Genomic DNA, 20,235 nt, shown 5'->3' with positions numbered 1-20,235 from the left:
TAAAAGACTGATAGGATTTCCTTACCAAGTCAACCATCAAATAGTTAAATAGCTTATTTAATGTTCAAGTAAAATTCAAACTTTACAGGTACTCACTGTAACGTGACTATTTACATTAATCAGCTGGCAACAGGACTACTACTTAAATTATTGCTCAATAATTACTGCTCATAATTTTTTACTTGATATACACTTGTAAAAACTAATCAAATTTAGTTGTATCTTAAAATTGGTTTTTTCACCTTTCCTCTTTTGAATTCTTACTCTGATCTCTAAAACAGGGGGAAAAAGCCTTTTAAAAATAGGTTATCTTATTACGGCTAGTCAAAATAACATTAAAAACACTTAATACTTAGAAAGCCTCAAGTCATTACAATTATTTTAAGACTGTAATAATAGCATGTTGTAATTTGAATTCATTTGCACTGAAACAAATTATTGTCCTTCGTTCTACCTCAAAGGACTCATCAACATTGTTCTGCAATATTAATCGAAGCTGGAATCATCTCAGTTCTCAGCATTTGGCTCTATGGGAATAGCTTTTCTTACATCTTCAAGTGCTAAAAGTGCTTGTAAAAAAGGTGGAAGAATGAGAATAACTATAAAGAACACGAATTTGTCATTCCATGAAAGCCAGGGAGAGTTCTCTTTTTCTAGTTTCAAAGGAGCGTGGCTGCCAGGTGAAGCTCAAAGGTCTACTTTTTTTTTTTTTAATATTTATTTATTTGAGAGCATGAGCAGGGGGAGAGGGTGAGGGAGAAGCAGATTCCCTACTGAGCAGGGAGCCAGATGTGGGGCTAGATCCCAGGATCTGGGATCCTGACCAGAGCCTAAGGCAGGTAGATGCTTAACCAACTGAGCCACCCAGGTGCGCCGGTCAACTTTTTAAAAAATTTTTTTTATTTTTTATTGTGGTTTGGACGGTACTCCCGCTTTCCTTTGTATTCCATTTTAGCCTCCACCTTCCTCTTCCCAGACATCTCACTCTTCCTTCAGGCCCCATTTCTTCAAGGTTTCAGCGTCGTACTCCCTCTAGTAAAAGGAAGACTCAGTTTTTCTCAGTGGCCACCAAGGGTCCTTGCCAACTGTCACGATCGCAGCCCACCGCCCTTCCAGCCCCCAACTGGCAGCCGCAGGAGGAAGTACCTGCCGGCCGGGCGGGGCTGGCCGCCGCCCGCGAACACCTGGGGAGGGGGTGGCGCCCCAACGGCCGCGAAAGGTGTGGGGGAGGGGCGCTTGCTTCCTCCCGCCCGCCCCCAGTCGGTGACTCAACACCGGGGACCTGCGGACAAAGGTGCGCAGCCTGGGGCAGGGCCCGGGAGGCGGGGCCGCCAAGTCGGCCAGGTCTGCTCCGCCCCGCCGCGCCCGCAGAGTGCGCAGTACTTCGGCGAGCTCGCATCGTCGGCCAGGCAGCACCTCGCCGCCGTCCTTCCGACGCGGACCCGCGCGTCCCAGGCCTCGCGTCCCCGGCCGGCCAGCGGGCTCCGGCGCCCCGCTCCCTCCGCGTGCCTCGCCCCTTCCCGCGAGCCCCCAGCCCGCCCCGCGCCCCTCTCGACGACGCGCGCGCAGTATGGCGCGCTCCCAGGTCCCCGCGTTCGGGCTCCTGTTCGCGGCGGCCACCCTGGCGGTGGCCGTGGCTCAGAAAGGTAAGGAGCAGAGTTGTGGGCTTGGCCGGGTCGGGGACGTCCCTCGGCATCCGAGACGGAGATGGTGGGCAAGGGGCGGCCGGCCACGCTTTCCCGTCTGGAGCGGACCGCGCGGGGCTGACGCAGCCCAGGCCCTCTGCGCGAGGGAGGCGGCGGGAAGGCTCCCGCTCGCACGGCCGCGAGGGAGCCGTCTCACTTCGCCGCTGTGCACCGCTCTCCAGGATAATGGCCCCGAGCAGGGGCGGGGGGCAGGCAGGGAACAGAGCGGCTAAGTCCGGGGACTTTTCGGCCTCGGAGTGGGCCAGGGGGGCCCGGGGCGGCGCGGGTGCCGCACGCCGTCTGAGCGCGCCCACGTCCTCCGGCCCGGGCGCGCGCTTGGCGGGGTCCTAGTGGGGCGGAAACTTGCAGCCGCCGGCAGGGGAGTCGGTGGCCACCAATCGCTGGCCCGCCCCTCCCCTCGGCACCTGTGGCTGGCCCCGGATGTGAGTCTCGGGCGGGGACAGGTAGCTGCCGGGAGGCCGCCGGGGCCGCTGCGCACCTGCGCGCGGGAGCAAGTCCTCCTGGGCCTTCACGACCTGGCGTGGGAGTGTGGGTGTTTACTCTTTTTTAAGGATCGTGTAGGTAATGCCAAGTTTATTGTAGGGAACCCAGAAATATCGATATCTGTAAAGAGGAAAAACAAACCCACAATCCCAACACTTTAAGAGAATCCCATTATTAATCCCAGTATATATATATTTTTAGACATTGCTGTAAACATTGCCCTAAAGCGAAACAGTTTTGTATCTTGTGTGTGTGTGTTTTTACTCCCACATAACATCCAGAGTTTTCCGTTTCTTTTAGTCTTGGAAACCACGATGTCAGTGGTGACAGAACAATCTCTGGTGTGGAAGGTCGCGCCCTTTTCCACATATTGGACATGTGGTTTGATCACAGTTTCCTTAATTGGAATAAATATCTTGTCTGCCATTTGTTGATTTTTTTGTGAGATGGTGGCCAGAAGTAAAGTGGCAGTTGGCCAGAGCTTTCAGGAAAGGAAACCTTCACCAACAGAGCATGGGCCTAATGCATTACACTTTCAAAATAATGCAGTTTAATCAACTCCTGTTTTTCTAACTCCAGTCCAAGGCTGAGTACTTAATCTTAAATTGCTTTAAAGTGATGATAGTTGCTGTCGGTTCAGAAAAATCTGTACCTAATTGGTCTGTTTTAAATTTCACATCCCATGGGCACGAAAAGGTGCTTTTGAGCTGTGATACAGTAGAGTGATGAATAAGGCTTTGACTCCTTGAGAGAAAGCCACTATCTCCTTCTGTGATCCCAATACTGAGGTTAGTGCTGGACGAATTATATAGGTGGTTCATATTAATTATAACTTAAACGGGGAATAACTAAAACCAACTTGAGTTAGGAAGGAGCAATATAAAAAAAAAGATGGTTTGTCACAGTGGTTTTGTTGTTAATGATTGCGTTCTCTTAGGTAGACAAAAGGAATTAGAGGGGCTTGCCAATTTGAAGTTAAAACGAACTTTTGAGATAGTCAAAGGTATAACTTTTTTTTTAAGGTTTTATTTGAGAGGGAGTAAGCGAGAGAGAGAGAGAGAGAGAGAGAGAGAGAAAGAAGGGGCAGAGGGAGAGGGAGAAGCAGACTCCCCTAAACTGGGAACCTGATGTGGGACTCCATCCCAGGACTCTGGGATCCCGACCCCAGTCGAAGGCAGTTGCTTAACTGACTGAGCCACCCAGGTGCCCAAAGATAGAACTATTAAATTGGTATTAATATCCAGGATAAGCTGTGTAATATCACTTTGAAAGTTTGGTACTAAGATTTAATTTGTTTAGGAAGGCCACAAACAGAAGTGCCCCCAAGTTCATGTGAAAGTATAATTTTTCCAAGATAAATTGTCCAAGGGTTGACTGTGATACCATTAAACTCAAAAGCAAGCATTTCTTTTTAAGAAAATGGGCTGGGAGGAGGAAAGAAATGTGGGTTGTTCCAGATCCTGGAATCGGAATTGTGGATTTTCAGGAAAGAGTCAGTAGCTAACAAGCAAGGGTTTGTCTAGCCGTACCCAGGGAGCCGTACCTAAGACTGGGAGTATCATCATTGAGGCAAAGCTGAAAATGGTGTTGAGAGGGCTGTATTCTTGGCTTAAAAAAGTCAAATGGGAATGCATGCAAATTAGACTATGTGTCTGTGTGATATAAACAAACTATTTACCATAGTATCAGCCCCTCAAATTACAGCTGAAAAATAAAACAAATTACAGCCGAAAAAGACAACATTTTAAGGCTTTGTGGACCTGTAACTTAGGCATTATTGTTAGAGTATCATTTAGTTGAGACACCAGAGTTCATAGTCAGATTCACATTTTAAAATGGGATTTTGTTTTTTACTTCATGTAGCATGTGTCTGTGAAAACTACAAACTGACCACAAACTGCTCCTTGAACACGTATGGTCAGTGCGAGTGTACTTCGCTTGGCGCACAGAATTCCGTCATCTGCTCAAAACGTGAGTAGAATATCCTCATTGCCTTTAACTTTTTTCTTTAACTAATGTGTCTCGAGTCGGGAAGCGTTTTTTGGGCTCAAATTTGAATCACGTTATTTTGTCAAAATTACCTCATAGCTGAAGCTTCTTGAAATTTAGAAAGTGAACGTGGGAACATGTAAGTCTGCAGTAATCTTTGGCTCTGGGAGTTTGGAGTTAAATTAAAATTTTTTTCCTAAAGCATAAAACTGCAGTTACTTTTCAGTGTGACATTAAGCTTTCTTTTCAGTGGCAACCAAATGTTTGGTGATGAAGGCCGAAATGACCAGCTCAAAGTCTGGGAGAAGAGTGAAACCTGAGGGGGCTTTCCAGAATAATGATGGGCTCTATGATCCCGACTGTGATGAGAAGGGGCTCTTTAAAGCCAAGCAGTGCAATGGCACCGCCACGTGCTGGTGTGTGAACACTGCGGGGGTCCGAAGAACGGATAAAGATGCCGAAATATCCTGCACCGAACGAGTGAGGACCTAGTGAGTTGGGCTGCCCTTATTCCTTGTTGTTCATGCTTTTCAGATTCGTTTAAGTAAATTTATTTTGGAATATATAATATGATTTGGTGATTTAGAATTCAAAAGAGAGGAAAGAGATAGAATGCAAAGTTTCCGTTTTATCCCCCTCCCCCCGCGGCTACCCAATTTACCTCCACAGACTGATGTCACCAGTTTGTTATAGAACCTTCCAGAGATATTTTATGAATTCACTAGCAATATGTTTTTCTTATTTAAAATTTTTTCCCTTGTGGTAGCATACTAAACATGGTTTTCCTCTTCTATTTTTACTTAACACTGGTCAAATTTTAAAGTTGGATTAGTGTTAAATGTATATGAAAAATTTAAGTTGTTAATATATTTGCTCATTTATTGTGTTTTAAAATGAGGTATGGGGGCACCTGGGTGGCTCAGTGGTTGAGCGTCTGCCTTTGGCTCAGGGCGTGATCCCGGCGTTCTGGGATCGAGCCCCACATCAGGCTCCTCCGCTATGAGCCTGCTTCTTCCTCTCCCACTCCCCCTGCTGGTGTTCCCTCTCTCGCTGGCTGTCTCTATCTGTCAAATAAATAAGTAAAATCTTAAAAAAAAATAAAATAAAATGAGGTATGGTTACTCCTGAAACCAGTATTGCACTGTATGTTAACTGACTAGAATTTAAATAAAAGTTAAAGTAATAAAATAAAACCGAGGTATGGTTGCCTCAGATTTATATAGTAAAAAGGAACAGAAACACACTCAAGCTAGCTTAAGCAAAAGAGGTTTTATTAAAAGTGACTAGAGCTGGAAAGTTATCCAGACCAAGGCAGGCACTCTCTCCTTTGGTCTTCCGGGGCTTCGCGGTCACTTTTCTCTGCTGCTCTCAGTGCCTTTTTGTCTTTTCCCTTGAGTGTAGCCCAGCACGACCAGCTAAGCCTTGGTTTTGCATGGCCTTGAGTATGGGGGCCCAAAGCCAGAGGTTGACCTGTTCGAAAGGTTGACCTGGATGAGTGCTCTATGAGCAATGTGTGGGAGCCGAGGAAGATTGGAAGTGCGAATCTATTGCATAAATCCTTTTCTGTTGATTGTACTGTAGTTCCACTTGGGAATTTTGCTATTGGCTTATTAGGAAAATACTACAAAAGGCTGAGTTGTTATAGTTAATCATTAAATACTGTCTTTTTACTTTACAGCTGGATCATCATTGAACTAAAGCACAAAACAAGAGAAACACCTTATGATATGGAAAGTTTGAAAACGTACGTACTGTTAAGGGCATTATATTTGCACAGTTGGTACTCAGGTCTTCATTCTAATTCATTAGAAAAACTAAAACATGTCTTAATGCTGCTTTATATTTATGAAAAAATGAGATACTATAATGTTTTAACCTTATTTTGAAATAGAGTTGCAAGAATAGTACAGATTTCCTGTAGTTCTCTTCCACCAATGAACATTTTGCCCCATTTCCTATGTGTCTTGGGTATACTTTCTATATCTACCTCAACAAGTGTAGGTATTTTCCCCAGAACTATTGGAGAGCAAGTTGTAGACATCGTGCCCCTCTACCCCTAAATACTAGTGTACCTTTTCCTAGGAATAAAAGGCACTCTTGTTTTGTTTTGTTTTCCATTCTCTTTCTTGTAATCTCTGTGCCCAGCGTGGGACTTGAACTCACGACCCCAAGATAAGAGCCCTGTGCTCTGCCAGCTGAGCCAGCCAGGCTCCCCAAAAGGCACTCTGTTATATAACTACTTTACAGTTACCAAATTCAGGAAATTTAATGTTACACCATATTGTGCCAGTTTTCCCAATGTTGATCTTTATGGTTATTTTTTTTTCCCTTTTCACCCAGAACCCAATCTGAGATCATGTATTGCATCTGGTTGTGATGTTTTCATCTCTCTTAATATGGAACACTGTCTTGGCCTTTCTTGGTTCTTCATGATAGTATTTTTGGAGAGTATAGGCAAATTATTTCACAGAATGTCCCTCAGATTTGAATTTACCTGATGTTTCCTCATAATTAAATCCAGGTTAAGCATTTTTGACAGAAAAACTACATAAGTGATCGTATGTCCTTCTCAGTACTTCCCGTCAGGAAGCGTATGATGTCTTGTCCTTTTGTTAGTGATGTTAACTGTGGCTAAGGGGATACCTATCAGGTTTGTAATGGAGAGTTACTGGTTACCTCTTGGTAATAATTTCTTTTAATTTTTTTAATTTTTAAAAAAGATTTTATTTATTTGAGAAAGAGAAAGAGTCCACAAGCAGGGGGAGGGAGAAGCAGACTCCCCGCTGAGCGGGAAGCCCCACACGGGTCAATCCCAGGACCCTGGGAGCGTGACCTGAGCTGAAGGCAGACGTTTGACCTACTGAGCCACCCAGGGTGCCTCAACTTTTTGTAATTAATAAATATAATCTGTGGGCAGATACTGGGATCCCGTATGAATATCCTGTTTCTAATCAAACTAGAACTCAACAGTTTTAGCATCAATGGATGGATGATTCTAGCCTGAATCAGTTATGATAGTTGCAAAATGGCATAACATTTTTAAAACAAGTTTGATTAATGACAGTTCTAGAGCTTGAACTACTTGCTTAGTTAAAAAGTAGTGCTCTTTAAAAAAAATAGTGCTTCTTAATGTTGTGTAGTACACTTTTTTAAGAACACAGATCTTTATTTACAGTGCGCTGAAGGATGCAATCACAACTCGTTATCAGCTGGATCCTAAATACATCACAAATATTCTGGTAAGATTTTTGTTTTTAGTAAATGAGCTTTAGCAGAAAGTTAGTGGGATAGAATGGTTTGGGTATGACTTTCAGTAGTGGTTAAATTGCATTTGAATAACAGTTTAAACCCTGGACGCTTAATAATTCAAATTTCCTGTTGTTTTCCTTCCATAGCCTTCGAAAACCTCAGTTTTACCCTTAAGTAAAGTGTTGTATCTCTGGTTGAAAAATACTTGAAGAATGTGATGGAACTTTTTCAAGGCAGAAAATTTGTTCTTTTTTCCCCCCCAAGATTTTATTTATTTGACAGCCAGCGAGAGAGGGAACACAAGTGGGAGAGGAAGAAGCAGGCTCTCAGCGGAGCAGGTAGCTCGATTTGGGGCTCGATCCCAGGACCCTGGGATCACGCCCTGGGGTGAAGGCAGACGCTTAATGACTGAGCCACTCAGGCGCCCCCAAAATTTATGTCATTTTTAAGGACAGGAGGGACTATGCTTTTTTGTTCCTTAAAAGCAGAACATGGTAAATGCATACTGCATTTTGGATTGCATTTCTTTAGCATTTTATTTTTTTTATTTTTATTTTTTTAAAGATTTTATTTATTTATTTGAAAGAGAGCGAGAGGAGTGCAGTGAGCACGGAGGGAGAAGCAGGCTTCCCACTGAGCAGGGAACCCAAAGTGGGGCTCGACCCCAGGACCCTGGGATCATGACCTGAGCTGAAGGCAGGCGCTTACCTGACTGAGCCACCCAGACACCCTCAAATAAGATACTTTAATATCTTGTTTTACATTTTTTTTCAAGGGCAGAAAATACTCTTGAAAAGAAAATAGATTTTAAAACCTCCCAAGGATTTGTAAATTACAGTTACCTACTAATGGAAAGGAACACTGACAAATGTAGGTTACAGAAAATCAAAAACTGAATATTCCGATTTTCGAACCATGATATTTTTACATGATTTTGGCTATATTGATATTAATTTGTATTTTTCATTTTCTCCCAGTATGAAAATGATCTTATCACTATTGATCTGATGCAAAATTCATCTCAGAAAACTCAGAATGATGTGGACATAGCTGATGTGGCTTACTATTTTGAAAAAGATGTGAGTATTATCTTCGTTTTATTCCTGTGTTTAGAAATGTTTCTGTCATGCCTCAAAGGATTTAAGATCTTTCATCATCTTTTTCTCCACTCACACGTCATCCACACCTCTGTCTCTCAAGTGGTTCTTGCGCTGCGGTTAATTTTGTCCTCACCCCTCCATATTTCTCACATACTTTTCTGACCTGTTTGTTGTATGTTTATGCCTTTTTTCAAATTCTTTTACCTAGAATATTTTCTCTCGTAATTCTTACATAGTGCATCCTTGATAGTTTGTGTGTAGAGCCTTCTCCGTTTTAATGTCCATGAACAAGAAGTTATGTAAGAAGTGCTGTGTAACTAGTATGATTTCAAATTCGTTTCTGCTTTAATGTATTACCATTAAAAAAAAATAAACTTTAATATATTCTAGTGAGCCATTTTCTGATGAGAGCTGGGATTTGCTTCAAAATAAACTGGCCTGGGGGGTGGGGAATGGGAAGGGAGGAAGGATGAAACCACAAAGATCTTGGTAACGGTTTTTTCAGTGTATAATTGACAAGTAATTCTATGTGGCCGTGGTGGGTTGTTTTGTTTTGTTTTGTTTTTGTTTTTTTGTTAAGATTTTATTTATTTGTCACAGCACAAGCAGGGGGAGAGGCAGGCTCCCCGCTGAGCAAGGACCGTGATGGGGGGACTCCATCCCAGGACTCTGGGATCACGACCTGAGCCACCCAGGCATCCCTGTGGTGGGTTTCATTAAATATTTTAAATTGCTTTTCTCCTTTTCAATACAGGTTAAAGACGAATCCTTGTTCCATTCCAATAGAATGGACCTCAGAGTAAATGGGGAACAATTGGATCTGGATCCCGGTCGAACTGCAATTTACTATGTTGATGAAAAACCACCTGAGTTTTCAATGCAGGGTCTGCAAGCCGGTATTATTGCTGTCATTGTGGTTGTGACCCTAGCAGTTATTGCTGGAATCGTTGTGCTGGTGAGTATAGAACAAGTCAACTTTCCCTTAAGGGCATATTCTTTCAAGAAAAGGAGACAGCATGAGACAGCTACATCCATGTTCTGGAACATATTAATGAAACAAAAGCTTCATTTTTTATAATTCTGTATAGTGAACGAATCTTTTGCATCTGGTCCTTTTTTTTTTTTTTTAATAAAATAATCACTTTCTGAAGCAAGAAAGCATACTAATCTGAGAAAAGCTCATAGCCGAGCCCCCACAGGTCAGTTACATGGCCATCAGGCAACAAATGTCCTTCAGTTCTCTCACTACCAACAGTCCTGCCAGGGCCAGTGCAAAACCCTTGAACTCCCAAACTGTTCAAAGAACCGCAACAACAGAACCCAATTAACGTTAGCATGGAAAGGATTGAAAGTGGTAAANCAGAAATTCTAAACAAAAGATTCGCAGATTGACTTTAGCAGTGCTCCAGCAGAAGGTACCACCTGAGCAGACAGGGTTTATTCTAGAAACGTAAGGATGTTCCAGCATTAGGAAATCTTAACAACGTAGCCGAATTCGGAAATAGGTTTGAGGGTATGTGGGAACTTAGATTTTCGGTTCAATGGAATTATACTTCGCTCTCCATCTGGAAGAAAAACAATGTCGAACTCCTATTTCACTGCGCCGCGGCGGGCCGTATTGCCCACCTGTGTGAATGGCACTTTATGGAGCAGCGCGCCTATGTTCAAGCCCCAATTCCAGATGGATTATAGTTAAAAATGTTAAAAAATTAGAACAAGTCTCAATTAATTTTGGAAATGTTTGTACAACCTTGTGGTAAAGGGAGCCAAGTAAGGCAAGAAATCTGGAATCCATGAATAAAAAGATACATATTTGACTGAATTGAAATTAAACATTTTGTATGGCAAAGATACTGGAAAGTGAAAAATGTCAGTGACCAGCTGGGGGGATCTCCATGATGCACAAAACAAAAAAGGTGGTTATGCATAACATACAATGAGTTCTCACAAATTGATGAGAAAATTAAAGAATAACAGAAGGCACGGGTAGATGATTTACAGGAGAAATCCAGTGGGGAAATACACGCATGAGAGAGTCACCGAAATCTACTTGTGCTTTAGAAACAAGCACAGATACATCGGAAGCATGGTCAAGGTTATGTATTGTGGTGTTGCTAGTAAGGATGAATCTGGAAACAGCTTTTGTGTACATCTGTGGGAGAACGGATGAGTAGGTGGTGGAGTATTCATGGTATGGAGTCAAGTTATTAAAAGAATGAGTATAATCTATAGCTTTTGATCTGGAAAGGCTCCTATGATGTTGATACAGGCTGTGCAAAGAGAGAAATGATATTGTATGATCCCATTTTTTTAGACTGCCCCCCCTTCCCCAAACTCATGCACATTGGTCTTTGTGTATATTTCTGTGAGGATGGAACAAAATCTGGAAGAATGCATACCAGGCTGTTAGATTTTATTAAAGATTATTCACGGTTTTCTCAGTGCAGTTTTTGGTTTGTTTCACTGGTTGTGGCTTTTTTGTTTTTGTTCCAAAAGATTTTGATTCAGGGGGGAAGGAGGTCTTGAAAGTTTTTTTTAATTTTCTTTTTTCTTGAAATAGAATATACAGAGTTATATTAATTGCAGGTGTACAACGTAATGATTCATTAATTCTATACATAACTCAGTGCACCTCATGATAAGTACAGGCTTTTTTTTTTTCTTTTTAGTTTAGTAGGGAAATTTTAATTTAAGAAATAATGTCTGTGGATAGATTTTTAAGTTAAATTTGTTCAGATAGGAATTACGTCCATTAAAAGCATTTATGTGTCAATTTAGATCAACTTTTTCTTTGCATAGCAGTCCTAAAATAGTAATCATTTTTCTTCCATTCAGGTTATTTCCAGAAAGAATAGATTGGCAAAGTATGAGAAGGCCGAGGTAAGTGGATTACTTTATAAAAAGCCCCTTTTAAAAAAATCCTACTCCTGATAATCACTGTAACTTCCTAGACCCCGATAGGACTCAGTTATACTGGAGCCCCTTTATAGTATGGTCCTTAGGGTCCTAGGGACTGTCTTTCAATGCTCCCTTACTTACATTCCCTTATTTTGTTGTTGTTTTAAGATTTTATTTATTGAGAGAGCCAAGCACAAGTGGGGGGGGGCGCAGAGGGGCAAGCAGACTCCCTGCTGAGGGGAGAGAGGATGCGGGACTGGATCCCAGGACCCTGAGATCATGACCTGAGCCAAAGGCAGACGCTTAACCAGCTGAGCCACCCAGGCGCCCCTTACTTGCGTTCTCTTGCATGAGCTCTACAGCAGACCAGCTGATACTGAGCTCTGCCTCGAAGAGTAGTGGGATAGGAAGCCTACAATTTTTGTTCGATGAAGCATCAACTTTCAGTGGAATCTTTTAGAGGCGAACTCCATGGATTGTTAGAGACACTCCATGTGACTGATGACCTGATGTACTGTCTCTATGCCAGTGAAATAATCATTAAAAAAGACCTTGGTTTACGTCCTCCTGAAACCGTTGGTGCTAGTCACGTACTTCAGTGTGGAGACCAACTGTCAGATGGTTAGTGTGGCAGTCACTGGGAACTGGGTGTGAAACGCACTTGTTCCTGAGCCCTGTCAACAACATTTTCAGTATACCCACCAATTCGACCTATTTATGCATTTATTTGTAATTGCAAATGTACTTTTTACTAATATTTTACCGAGAAACACAGAAATGTAAAAGAATATTTAAAACAGTCTAGTTGTAACATTTTCCCCCATACCATAGTCGATCATCTGGCTTAATTGGTTTGGTGACCACAGGTTTTGGGACAGACTCCCGAGCTGAATCATTAACAGAAAGGTGGGATGACAGTGTCCCGCAGCAGTTAAGAGCAATATAACGCGGGTTTGACCACTTGTTAGCTGGGTAGGCAGTTACTTCTTTAAGCCTCCATGTTTCCTTGTCTGTAAACGGGGATAATACTACAGAGCCGTTGTAAGGATTAAACAAAGTAGTCTGCATAAAGTATTGGTCCCGTGTATGCCACATAGTAGAATGTTTGCCAGCAGTAGTAGTTTCCATCACCTTGTCTCCGTTCTGCCTGTAACTAATTGTGTGATCTGGGACAAGTCACTTAATTCTGAACTTCAGTTTCCTCATCTGTAAAATTAAAAGATTGATAATAGAAAATAGATTGATTCTTACTGGATGTAAAAATGGCATACATTTAATAAAGCCCTTATCCATTCTTACGGATCTGGCTCATCCGCTACTTGCCCCATCACTTTGGCCATCTTAACCTCCAAATAGCAGTTTGGGCCATGCATTCAGTATGTGCTTCCTTGTAGGTATCTCCTTGCTGCTCATAAATGTGGGAGAGAATTATCTTGATTTCCTTAAAAAAAAAAAAAAAAAAAAAAAAAACTATTTTCAGGATGAACAAAAGGTTGGGCAATTATTTAAAATTTTTTTTCTCATTTTCTTCTATTTCAGATAAAGGAGATGGGTGAGATGCATAGGGAACTCAATGCTTAATGACCATAATTTGAAGAGTAACTACAAGAAGGGAAATTAGCAGATTACAAGTGTATGAGCATGAGACAAAGAGATCCTTGAGGACTACTCTTTTGTTAGTTGACATCTTCTGTTTGTAATAGTGAAACCTGTACTCTGTGTAAGCAGCTTCAAATTGACTTTACCAATCTTAAAATCTGACCAGAGTCCTGTCTTTGTAGATCTGATATGAAATCCAGAGCTTGGACTGCATAGGTAAAGTTGTTCATGCCTGACATTGAGGTGTGTACTTAGATATTCTTCAGTGGAGTTTGAATGACTACTGTCTCATCCATTTGTGATTGAAAGCTGCCTTTCTATTGACTTCGAGTCTTGTACATATAAACTTTTTTTTTTACAAACTGAAATAAAATATTTTAAAACTGAAATTCCTAACTTTACTTGAATCATTGAATCAAATTTCTTAGTATACACATAAGATAACAGATTGAGAAATGCTCCGAATGCTAGCCACAAATTAGGGTTTTGTATGATTACTTATAATCATGTGTATTTGATACAAAATGTATAACCTATAATAATATAACTTCTAACAGGAAAATCAAACAGTTGTATTCTGAGTGAATCTAAATTTTAAACAAATCAGCACTTTGGCAAACATGCATTGGGGCAGAATTGATGGAGAGTGTTGTAAATCATGAATGCTGTGCTTGGTTGAAATAAAGCACCAGTCATTTGACATCTTACGTAATGAGTAATTATAGTACAAACACATTTTATATGAAGTTAAAGCATCCTGAAGTATTTTGCTTTCAATGGGAAATTTTTTAAAACACTATGAAAAGAACATTAAAGAAAATATGAAAGCTGGACTGAACAAAGATTTTCATCCCTCTGTAGTAGGCGGAATTCTAGGATGGCCCTCAAGATTTCTGACCTCTGATGTATATGCCCAGCCCACCCCCCAAAGTGTGGGTAGGGCCCGTGAATATGATGAACTGCCACTCTCAAGATTAAGTTACATTTCATGGCAAAGGCCAGGAGATTTTATTTATTTATTTATTTATTTATTTATTTATTTATTTAAGATTTTATTTATTTATTTGACAGAGATAGAGACAGCCAGCGAGAGAGGGAACACAAGCAGGGGGAGTGGGAGAGGAAGAAGCAGGCTCATAGCGGAGGAGCCTGATATGGGGCTCGATCCCAGAACGCCGGGATCACGCCCTGAGCCGAAGGCAGACGCTTTAACCGCTGTGCCACCCAGGCGCCCCAGGCCAGGAGATTTTAGATGTAGATGTGATTAAGATCCCTAATAACTTGACTGAATTAAAAGGGAGATTACAAAAGAGTGCCCCAAGGTAGGAGACAAGTAGAAACTGTAGTTGTGTTCCCCCGGTAGCCTTAAACTGCCATGTTGCGGAGAGGGTCACCTATCAGGAAACAGCAGGCTGAGGAGAGAACCTCAGTCCCACAACCTCGACAACTGAATTCTGCCAGGAACGAGTGAGCTTGGAAGAGGACCTCCGCTCCAGGTGAGATCACAGCCCTGGTCAACATCACCGCAGTCTTGAGACCCTGAGAAAAGAATCCACTTATGTGATGCCTAGACTCCTGACCCATGGAAACCGAGTAATAAAGGTTTATAGTCTTCAGTTGCTACGTTTGTGGTGATTTGCTTTGTAGCAATAGAAACGGATACAGCTAGCAGAAAGTAAGGAGAACATTAAAATGCAAATAGTGGATAGTGAGCAGTCATTACCCCCAGGGCTAAGAGAGCTCCCAAAGAAGAGCTCTACTTGCCCCTAAGCCCCACTCCCTGGGCCGAGATCCAGACCTTGTGGGAGGGCAGGGCAGCTCTCTGAAGAGCAGGGAAGTTGCTGTGAGGCTGCGCTGGAGGGACGTACTGAAAACTGCCCTCTAGGACAGGAGTCCTCAAACTCCGGCCTGCAGCCTGGCCCACCATCTGTTTTTACATAGTCTGGGAGGTAAGAATGGCTTTTGCATTTTAAATATTTGAAAAGAATGTTCCCTGGTATGTGAAAGTTACATGAAATAAAAATGTCAGTGTCTGTTAATAAGGTTCTGTTGGAGCACAGCTACATTCGTGTATTGTGTGTGGCTGTTCTCTATAGCAAAAGAGTTGAGCCGTGTCAGACCCAATGGCTGGCACAACCTAAAATACTCATTCTGGTCCTTTAAGGAAAAAGTTTGTTGACCCCTGCTCTAGGGTGCTGGGGAAAATCTATTCATAAGAAGGTGTCCTACCAGACAGCAAAGGCCCTCCATAAAGCTGCCTTTTGTAATTTGGGTGCGGGAGCAGGTAGCTGCTGGCTGCTGTCCCCTGCAGGAGCAGCCCTGTGCTGCAGAAGCCCCCGGTGCTGTGCCCTGGGGAAATACCAGGTGTTGCAAGGGGAGCTAACCACCCTTTTCTCTTGCGCCGTCTGTCCTGCGCCCTCTACTGACAAAGCTTCAGGTACGTTTTTGCCGCGCAGGCGAAAAGAGTGAATTTACAGTGAAGAGGCAATAAATCGATAATGACACGTTCTTCAACTCCATGCCCTCAAGTTTCTGTCCTATCTCTTCCGAATCCACGCTTCTAAAGACAACACTGACCTACTAATTGCCAATGGCCCCTTTCCCCCAGTGCGTAATCATGTGATCTCTCCATAGCTTATCACCACGATGACTCTCCCATTTCCTACCCCAGTATGTTGTTAACAGATTTTCTTCTTTGGCATAACTGCCATTAGTCTGCCCTGGTTGTTTTCCTCTTCCACGGACTCTGAAATACTGATGTTCTCAGGATTTTCTACTCCTATGCATATAGTAGTATTAACAACTGTGCCTTTTCTTCTGTTAATCTGCCTTCTGTCAATTTAATTCACAGACTCCCAAAACTGAACCTAAGAGGGTAAAGTTTGTCCTCCACATATACAACACTTCTGATAGATACAACATAATTTCACAACTCTTTTCCATCATCCTAAAACATGCCTCCAAACTCCTGTAAAAATTCCCACTGGGAGGCGCCTGGGTGGCACAGCGGTTAAGCGTCTGCCTTCAGCTCAGGGCGTGATCCCGGCGTTCTGGGATCGAGCCCCACATCAGGCTCCTCTGCTATGAGCCTGCTTCTTCCTCTCCCACTCCCCCTGCTGTGTTCCCTCTCTCGCTGGCTGTCTGTCTCTATCTCTGTCGAATAAATAAAATCTTCAAAAAAAAAAAGAAAATTCCCACTGACCTCCCTAACAGGCTACCATTCCTTTTTCCCTCCTTTCTTACCAAACTTTAAATTTTTTGAAATTTTATTTTAATTCCAATATAGTTCCTTTACAGTGTTATATTAGTTTCAGGTGTACTATAATTCTGTACATTACTCTGCTCATCACAATAAATGTACTCTTTATGTAATCTGCACACCAAACATGGGGCTCAAACTCACAACTCTGAGATCCAGAGCCTCACGCTCTTCTGACTGAGCCAGCCAGATACCCCATTTCTTGTGTTTTTTATTTTAGCCATTTTGTGTGAGGTGATATCTGACTGTTTTGATTTGCATTTCTCTGATGATGAGTGATGCTGAGTATCATTTCCTATGTCTGTTGGCCATCTGTATGTCTTCAAAAAAATAAATGTCTGTTCATGTCTTCTGCCCATTTTTAAATTGGATTGTTTGGTTTTTCTGGTGTTGAGTTATGTTTTGGATAATAACCCTTTATCAGGGGGGCGCCTGGGTGGCTCAGTCGTTAAACATCTGCCTTCGGCTCAGAGCATGATCCCGGCGTTCTGGGATCGAGCCCCACATCGGGCTCCTCTGCTGGGAGCCTGCTTCTTCCTCTCCCCCTGCTTGTGTTCCCTCTCTCGCTGGTTGTCTCTCTCTCTCTGTCAAAACAAAAACAAAACAAAAAAACCCCACAAACCCTTTATCGGATGTCATTTGCAAATATCTTCTCTTATTTGGGAGGCTGTCTTTAGTTTTGTTGATAGTTTCCTTTGCTGCACGGAAGCTTTTTATTTTGAGTTATAGTCCCAAAGTTTATTTTTGCTTTTGTTTACCTTGCCTTACCACTCCCCCTGCTTGTGCTCTCTTTCTGACAAATAAATAAATAAAATTTTTAAAGAAAAAGATTTTATTTATTATTTGAGAGGGAGTGTGAGCACAAGAAAGAACATAATCAGGGAGTGGCAGAGGCAGAGGGAGAAGTAGACTCCCTATTGAACAGGGAGCCCGATGTGGGGCTCAATCCCAGGACCCCAGTCATGACCTGAGCCGAAGGCAGACGCTTAACTGACTGAGACACCCAGGCGCCCCTCGAGTGGATTTTTTTCAATCTTTTTCATCTTTAAAGACCAGAGAAAAATCCACTGTCCTCACCTAAACTAACCCAAACCCCTTCCCCTCAGGTCTTCTACTTCTCATCCTGTAAGCCACTTCCCTTTTTTTTTTTTCTAAGTACTCTCTACACCCAGCTTGAACTCATGACCCCAAGATCAAGAGTCCCAGGCTCTACTTACTGAGCCAGACAGGACCCCCTCTGTCTTACTTAAATTGCCTTTAGAAACTTATGGTTGACATTCCACTACCTTGAATTATCCTCTCATGTGTGTCTAGGTCCTAACGCTCTAGATAGATCAGGACAAATTTGGGCATTTTCTTTGTTTTTAGAATTAAGAGACTCAATTGATAAATAATTCAATGAATAAGAGCTAGACATAGTCTGGGTGAGGGGAAATGTGATCATCAACAGTATAAAAGCTGTTTACAAAAGATTACAAAATATATTTTTTAAAGATTTTGTCTATTTTATATATAGAGAGAATGAGAGAGCATTCAGGGGTGGGGGTGGGGAGGGGCAGAGGGAGAGAAGGTGAAAATCCTGAGCAGACTCTGCAGTGAGCGCGGAACCCGACTCTGGGCTTGATCCCATGACTCTGAGAATATGACCCAAGAGGAAATCAAGAGTCAGACACTTAACTGACTGAGCTACCCAGGTGCTCCAAGATCACAAAATATTTTCATTTACCTCCTTTAATCCTCACATGAACTCTGGAGGTAGATAATTATTACCACGCTGCCTCCCTCTGAACTATTTAGAATGTGAACTAGGAAAGGGGAGAGATGAGATGACACTCAAAGCCAAGTTATCATATAGAAGCAGTTATTGTGATCCACGGCTCATTCATTCACAAACACTGCCTGCACACCCAGTAGGTGTCAGGCCTTATGGCATACGTGGTGTGGGACACAAAGGCAGAAGGAAATGTAGATAAAATTAAATGTCCTTATAACCTGCAGCCCATTGACAAATAGTTGAGATAGACAGATTATAACATTTCTCCAAGATCCTGAGTCTTCTTTAGCATACGAAAATTCTTTTGGAACTTCCCTTATCTTTACTCCCTTTCAGCCCCAGGGTATATAATCAGTTGCCCCTCACAATCCCGGAGCAGCAGTGGCAGCAGCTCTTTTTGCCCAGCAGTCCTGTCCCCTTGTTTTAATAAAACCACCTTTTTGCACCAAAGACGTCTCCAGAATTCTTTCTTGGCCGTCAGCTCCGGACCCCACCAACACATACACTTTCAAAAAAAGTACATCACACAGAGGGTTAAGCATACAGAATCTGGAGCAAGACAGAATTCTGGCTCTGTCACTTACTACCAACTTTGCAATCTTGGGCAAGTTACTTCACAGTTCCAAGTTTCCACTTCTTCGTCGTAGTATAAGAATAACAGTAGTACCTAATACCTAGAGTTTCGAAGATTTAAACAGCAAACACATGTAAAAATTAGGAAAATACCTGACAGTCAATGAATGCTGATGAACAGTAGCCATTATCATTAACTATAAGCATAAACACCCATTGGTGTTGTCTCCAAGTGCTTAGTCAAAGAGGTGAACAGGTATTTCTAAAACAATGCAGCGAATACTGTTATAATATGAATATGAATAAGGAGGTACTCCAGAAGATAATGCAACTAATTACACCTGTGGAAACTGGGCAGGTTTGACCGAGGGGACAGTTGGGCCTGAAGACAGAATGATGGCTAGCAGTTTGCTACACAAAGAGCAGGAAGGGGCCATTCCAGAAGAGGGACAAGTTTGTGTTGGAGCACAAATGTCTAAAGGGAAGGGGAATTTATTTTAATTATAATTATTATTTTTCAGTAAGCTCTCAGCCCAGCGTGGGGCTTGAACTCAGGACCCCGAGATTAATAGTCTCATGCTCTATGGACTGAGCCAGCCAGGGCCGGGGAAGGGGAATTTACTGGCCAGACCCCAGACCTGCAGTGAGAGGCGAGGAGCACTCCAGGCTGCGGAAAATGTAGGTCTGTTGGAAAGTAGTCTGCAGTCTGATGATCCAACTTCCTCTGCTTCCCAATGTATTTGAGTTTTAACTTGCTGGCCCGTGGTTTCAGAACTGTGCTGATTGTCAGGACTACCCAGGGAGGTTTAAAAAAAAAAATCCCAACACCCCACCTTCAGAATTTCCAAGCTTTTATATGTGGGTGGGGCCCAGGAATACCTTTGAAACCCCCCCCCCCCCCGGGGTAATTCTGCAGCTGAGTCAGGGTTGGGGCTGCTTCCATGGGTTAAGGGTGAGCCAGGGTTAAGGGTGAGCCACACAGGAGCGTGCAATACCATTCCTAAGGCAGGTAACTGCAGGACACATCCTGACCTGCAGGTCTTTGCTCATTAAAAAAAAAACAAAAAAAAAAACACCCTATCTTTTTTTTTCACCTTAACAGTTATCTTCTAACAGTTTACTTACTATAAATTTATTTACTGTATCATCTGAATTCATTCATTAGAATGTAAACTGAACATTACTAGCGATCCTCAGATTCTAGAAGGGCCTGGCACATAGAAGGCCACATAAATGCGGTTTTGAATGAATGAATGAATCAAAGATTGGAGGAAACGAGAATGTGGCTAGTACAGAGCGGTAAGGAGGTTATGGAAAAACCTATTATCTTGATGTTGGCAATTTGCTTAAAAAGGAAAAGGAAGACTGTTAGGGAGAGAGGGGTGCAGTTTTATTTTCTTAGTTCCAGTTTTAACGTACAGTGTTACGTTACTTATAGGTGTACAATGTAGTGATTCAACGATTCTATACATTAGTCAGTGCTCAGAGAAGAGGTGAGGTTTTTAAAAAACGTAGTAGGATGGGGAGAAAGGCTAGTTTTTCTTTGTTCTCGAGTTTCTTTCCGATTTCCCTCTCATGCTTCCGGGTACATAATAAACTCAAAAC

At 42.4% G+C, this 20,235-nt stretch overlaps 1 protein-coding gene across 1 annotated transcript; it reads left to right on the top strand.

Annotated features, from left to right (window-relative positions):
* Positions 1–1,352: 1,352 nt before the first annotated feature.
* Positions 1,353–13,408, top strand: EPCAM (epithelial cell adhesion molecule). Its single transcript, XM_040623503.1, has 9 exons — positions 1,353–1,646; positions 4,053–4,160; positions 4,429–4,669; positions 5,857–5,922; positions 7,354–7,417; positions 8,405–8,506; positions 9,282–9,482; positions 11,363–11,407; positions 12,965–13,408. Exons 1-9 carry the CDS (start codon positions 1,571–1,573, stop codon positions 13,004–13,006), a joined length of 945 nt encoding a protein of 314 aa, XP_040479437.1. The 5' UTR covers positions 1,353–1,570; the 3' UTR covers positions 13,007–13,408.
* The last annotated feature ends 6,827 nt before the right edge of the window (positions 13,409–20,235 follow it).

This window comes from Ursus maritimus, unplaced genomic scaffold, assembly GCF_017311325.1.
Source record: "Ursus maritimus isolate PB19 unplaced genomic scaffold, ASM1731132v1 scaffold_6, whole genome shotgun sequence".
NCBI classification, from domain to species: Eukaryota; Metazoa; Chordata; class Mammalia; order Carnivora; family Ursidae; genus Ursus; species Ursus maritimus.
The sequence above is the reverse complement of the archived record's forward strand: the minus strand, read 5'-3'. Positions and strand labels throughout refer to the sequence as shown.

Excerpts from the sequence above, each read along its gene's own strand:
- EPCAM (XM_040623503.1), top strand. The coding sequence starts at position 1,571 with ATGGCGCGCTCCCAGGTCCCCGCGTTCGGGCTCCTGTTCGCGGCGGCC. Across the intron at positions 8,507-9,281 it reads CTTACTATTTTGAAAAAGAT|GTTAAAGACGAATCCTTGTT; the intron begins GTGAGTATTATC and ends TTTTCAATACAG. Across the intron at positions 11,408-12,964 it reads CAAAGTATGAGAAGGCCGAG|ATAAAGGAGATGGGTGAGAT; the intron begins GTAAGTGGATTA and ends CTTCTATTTCAG.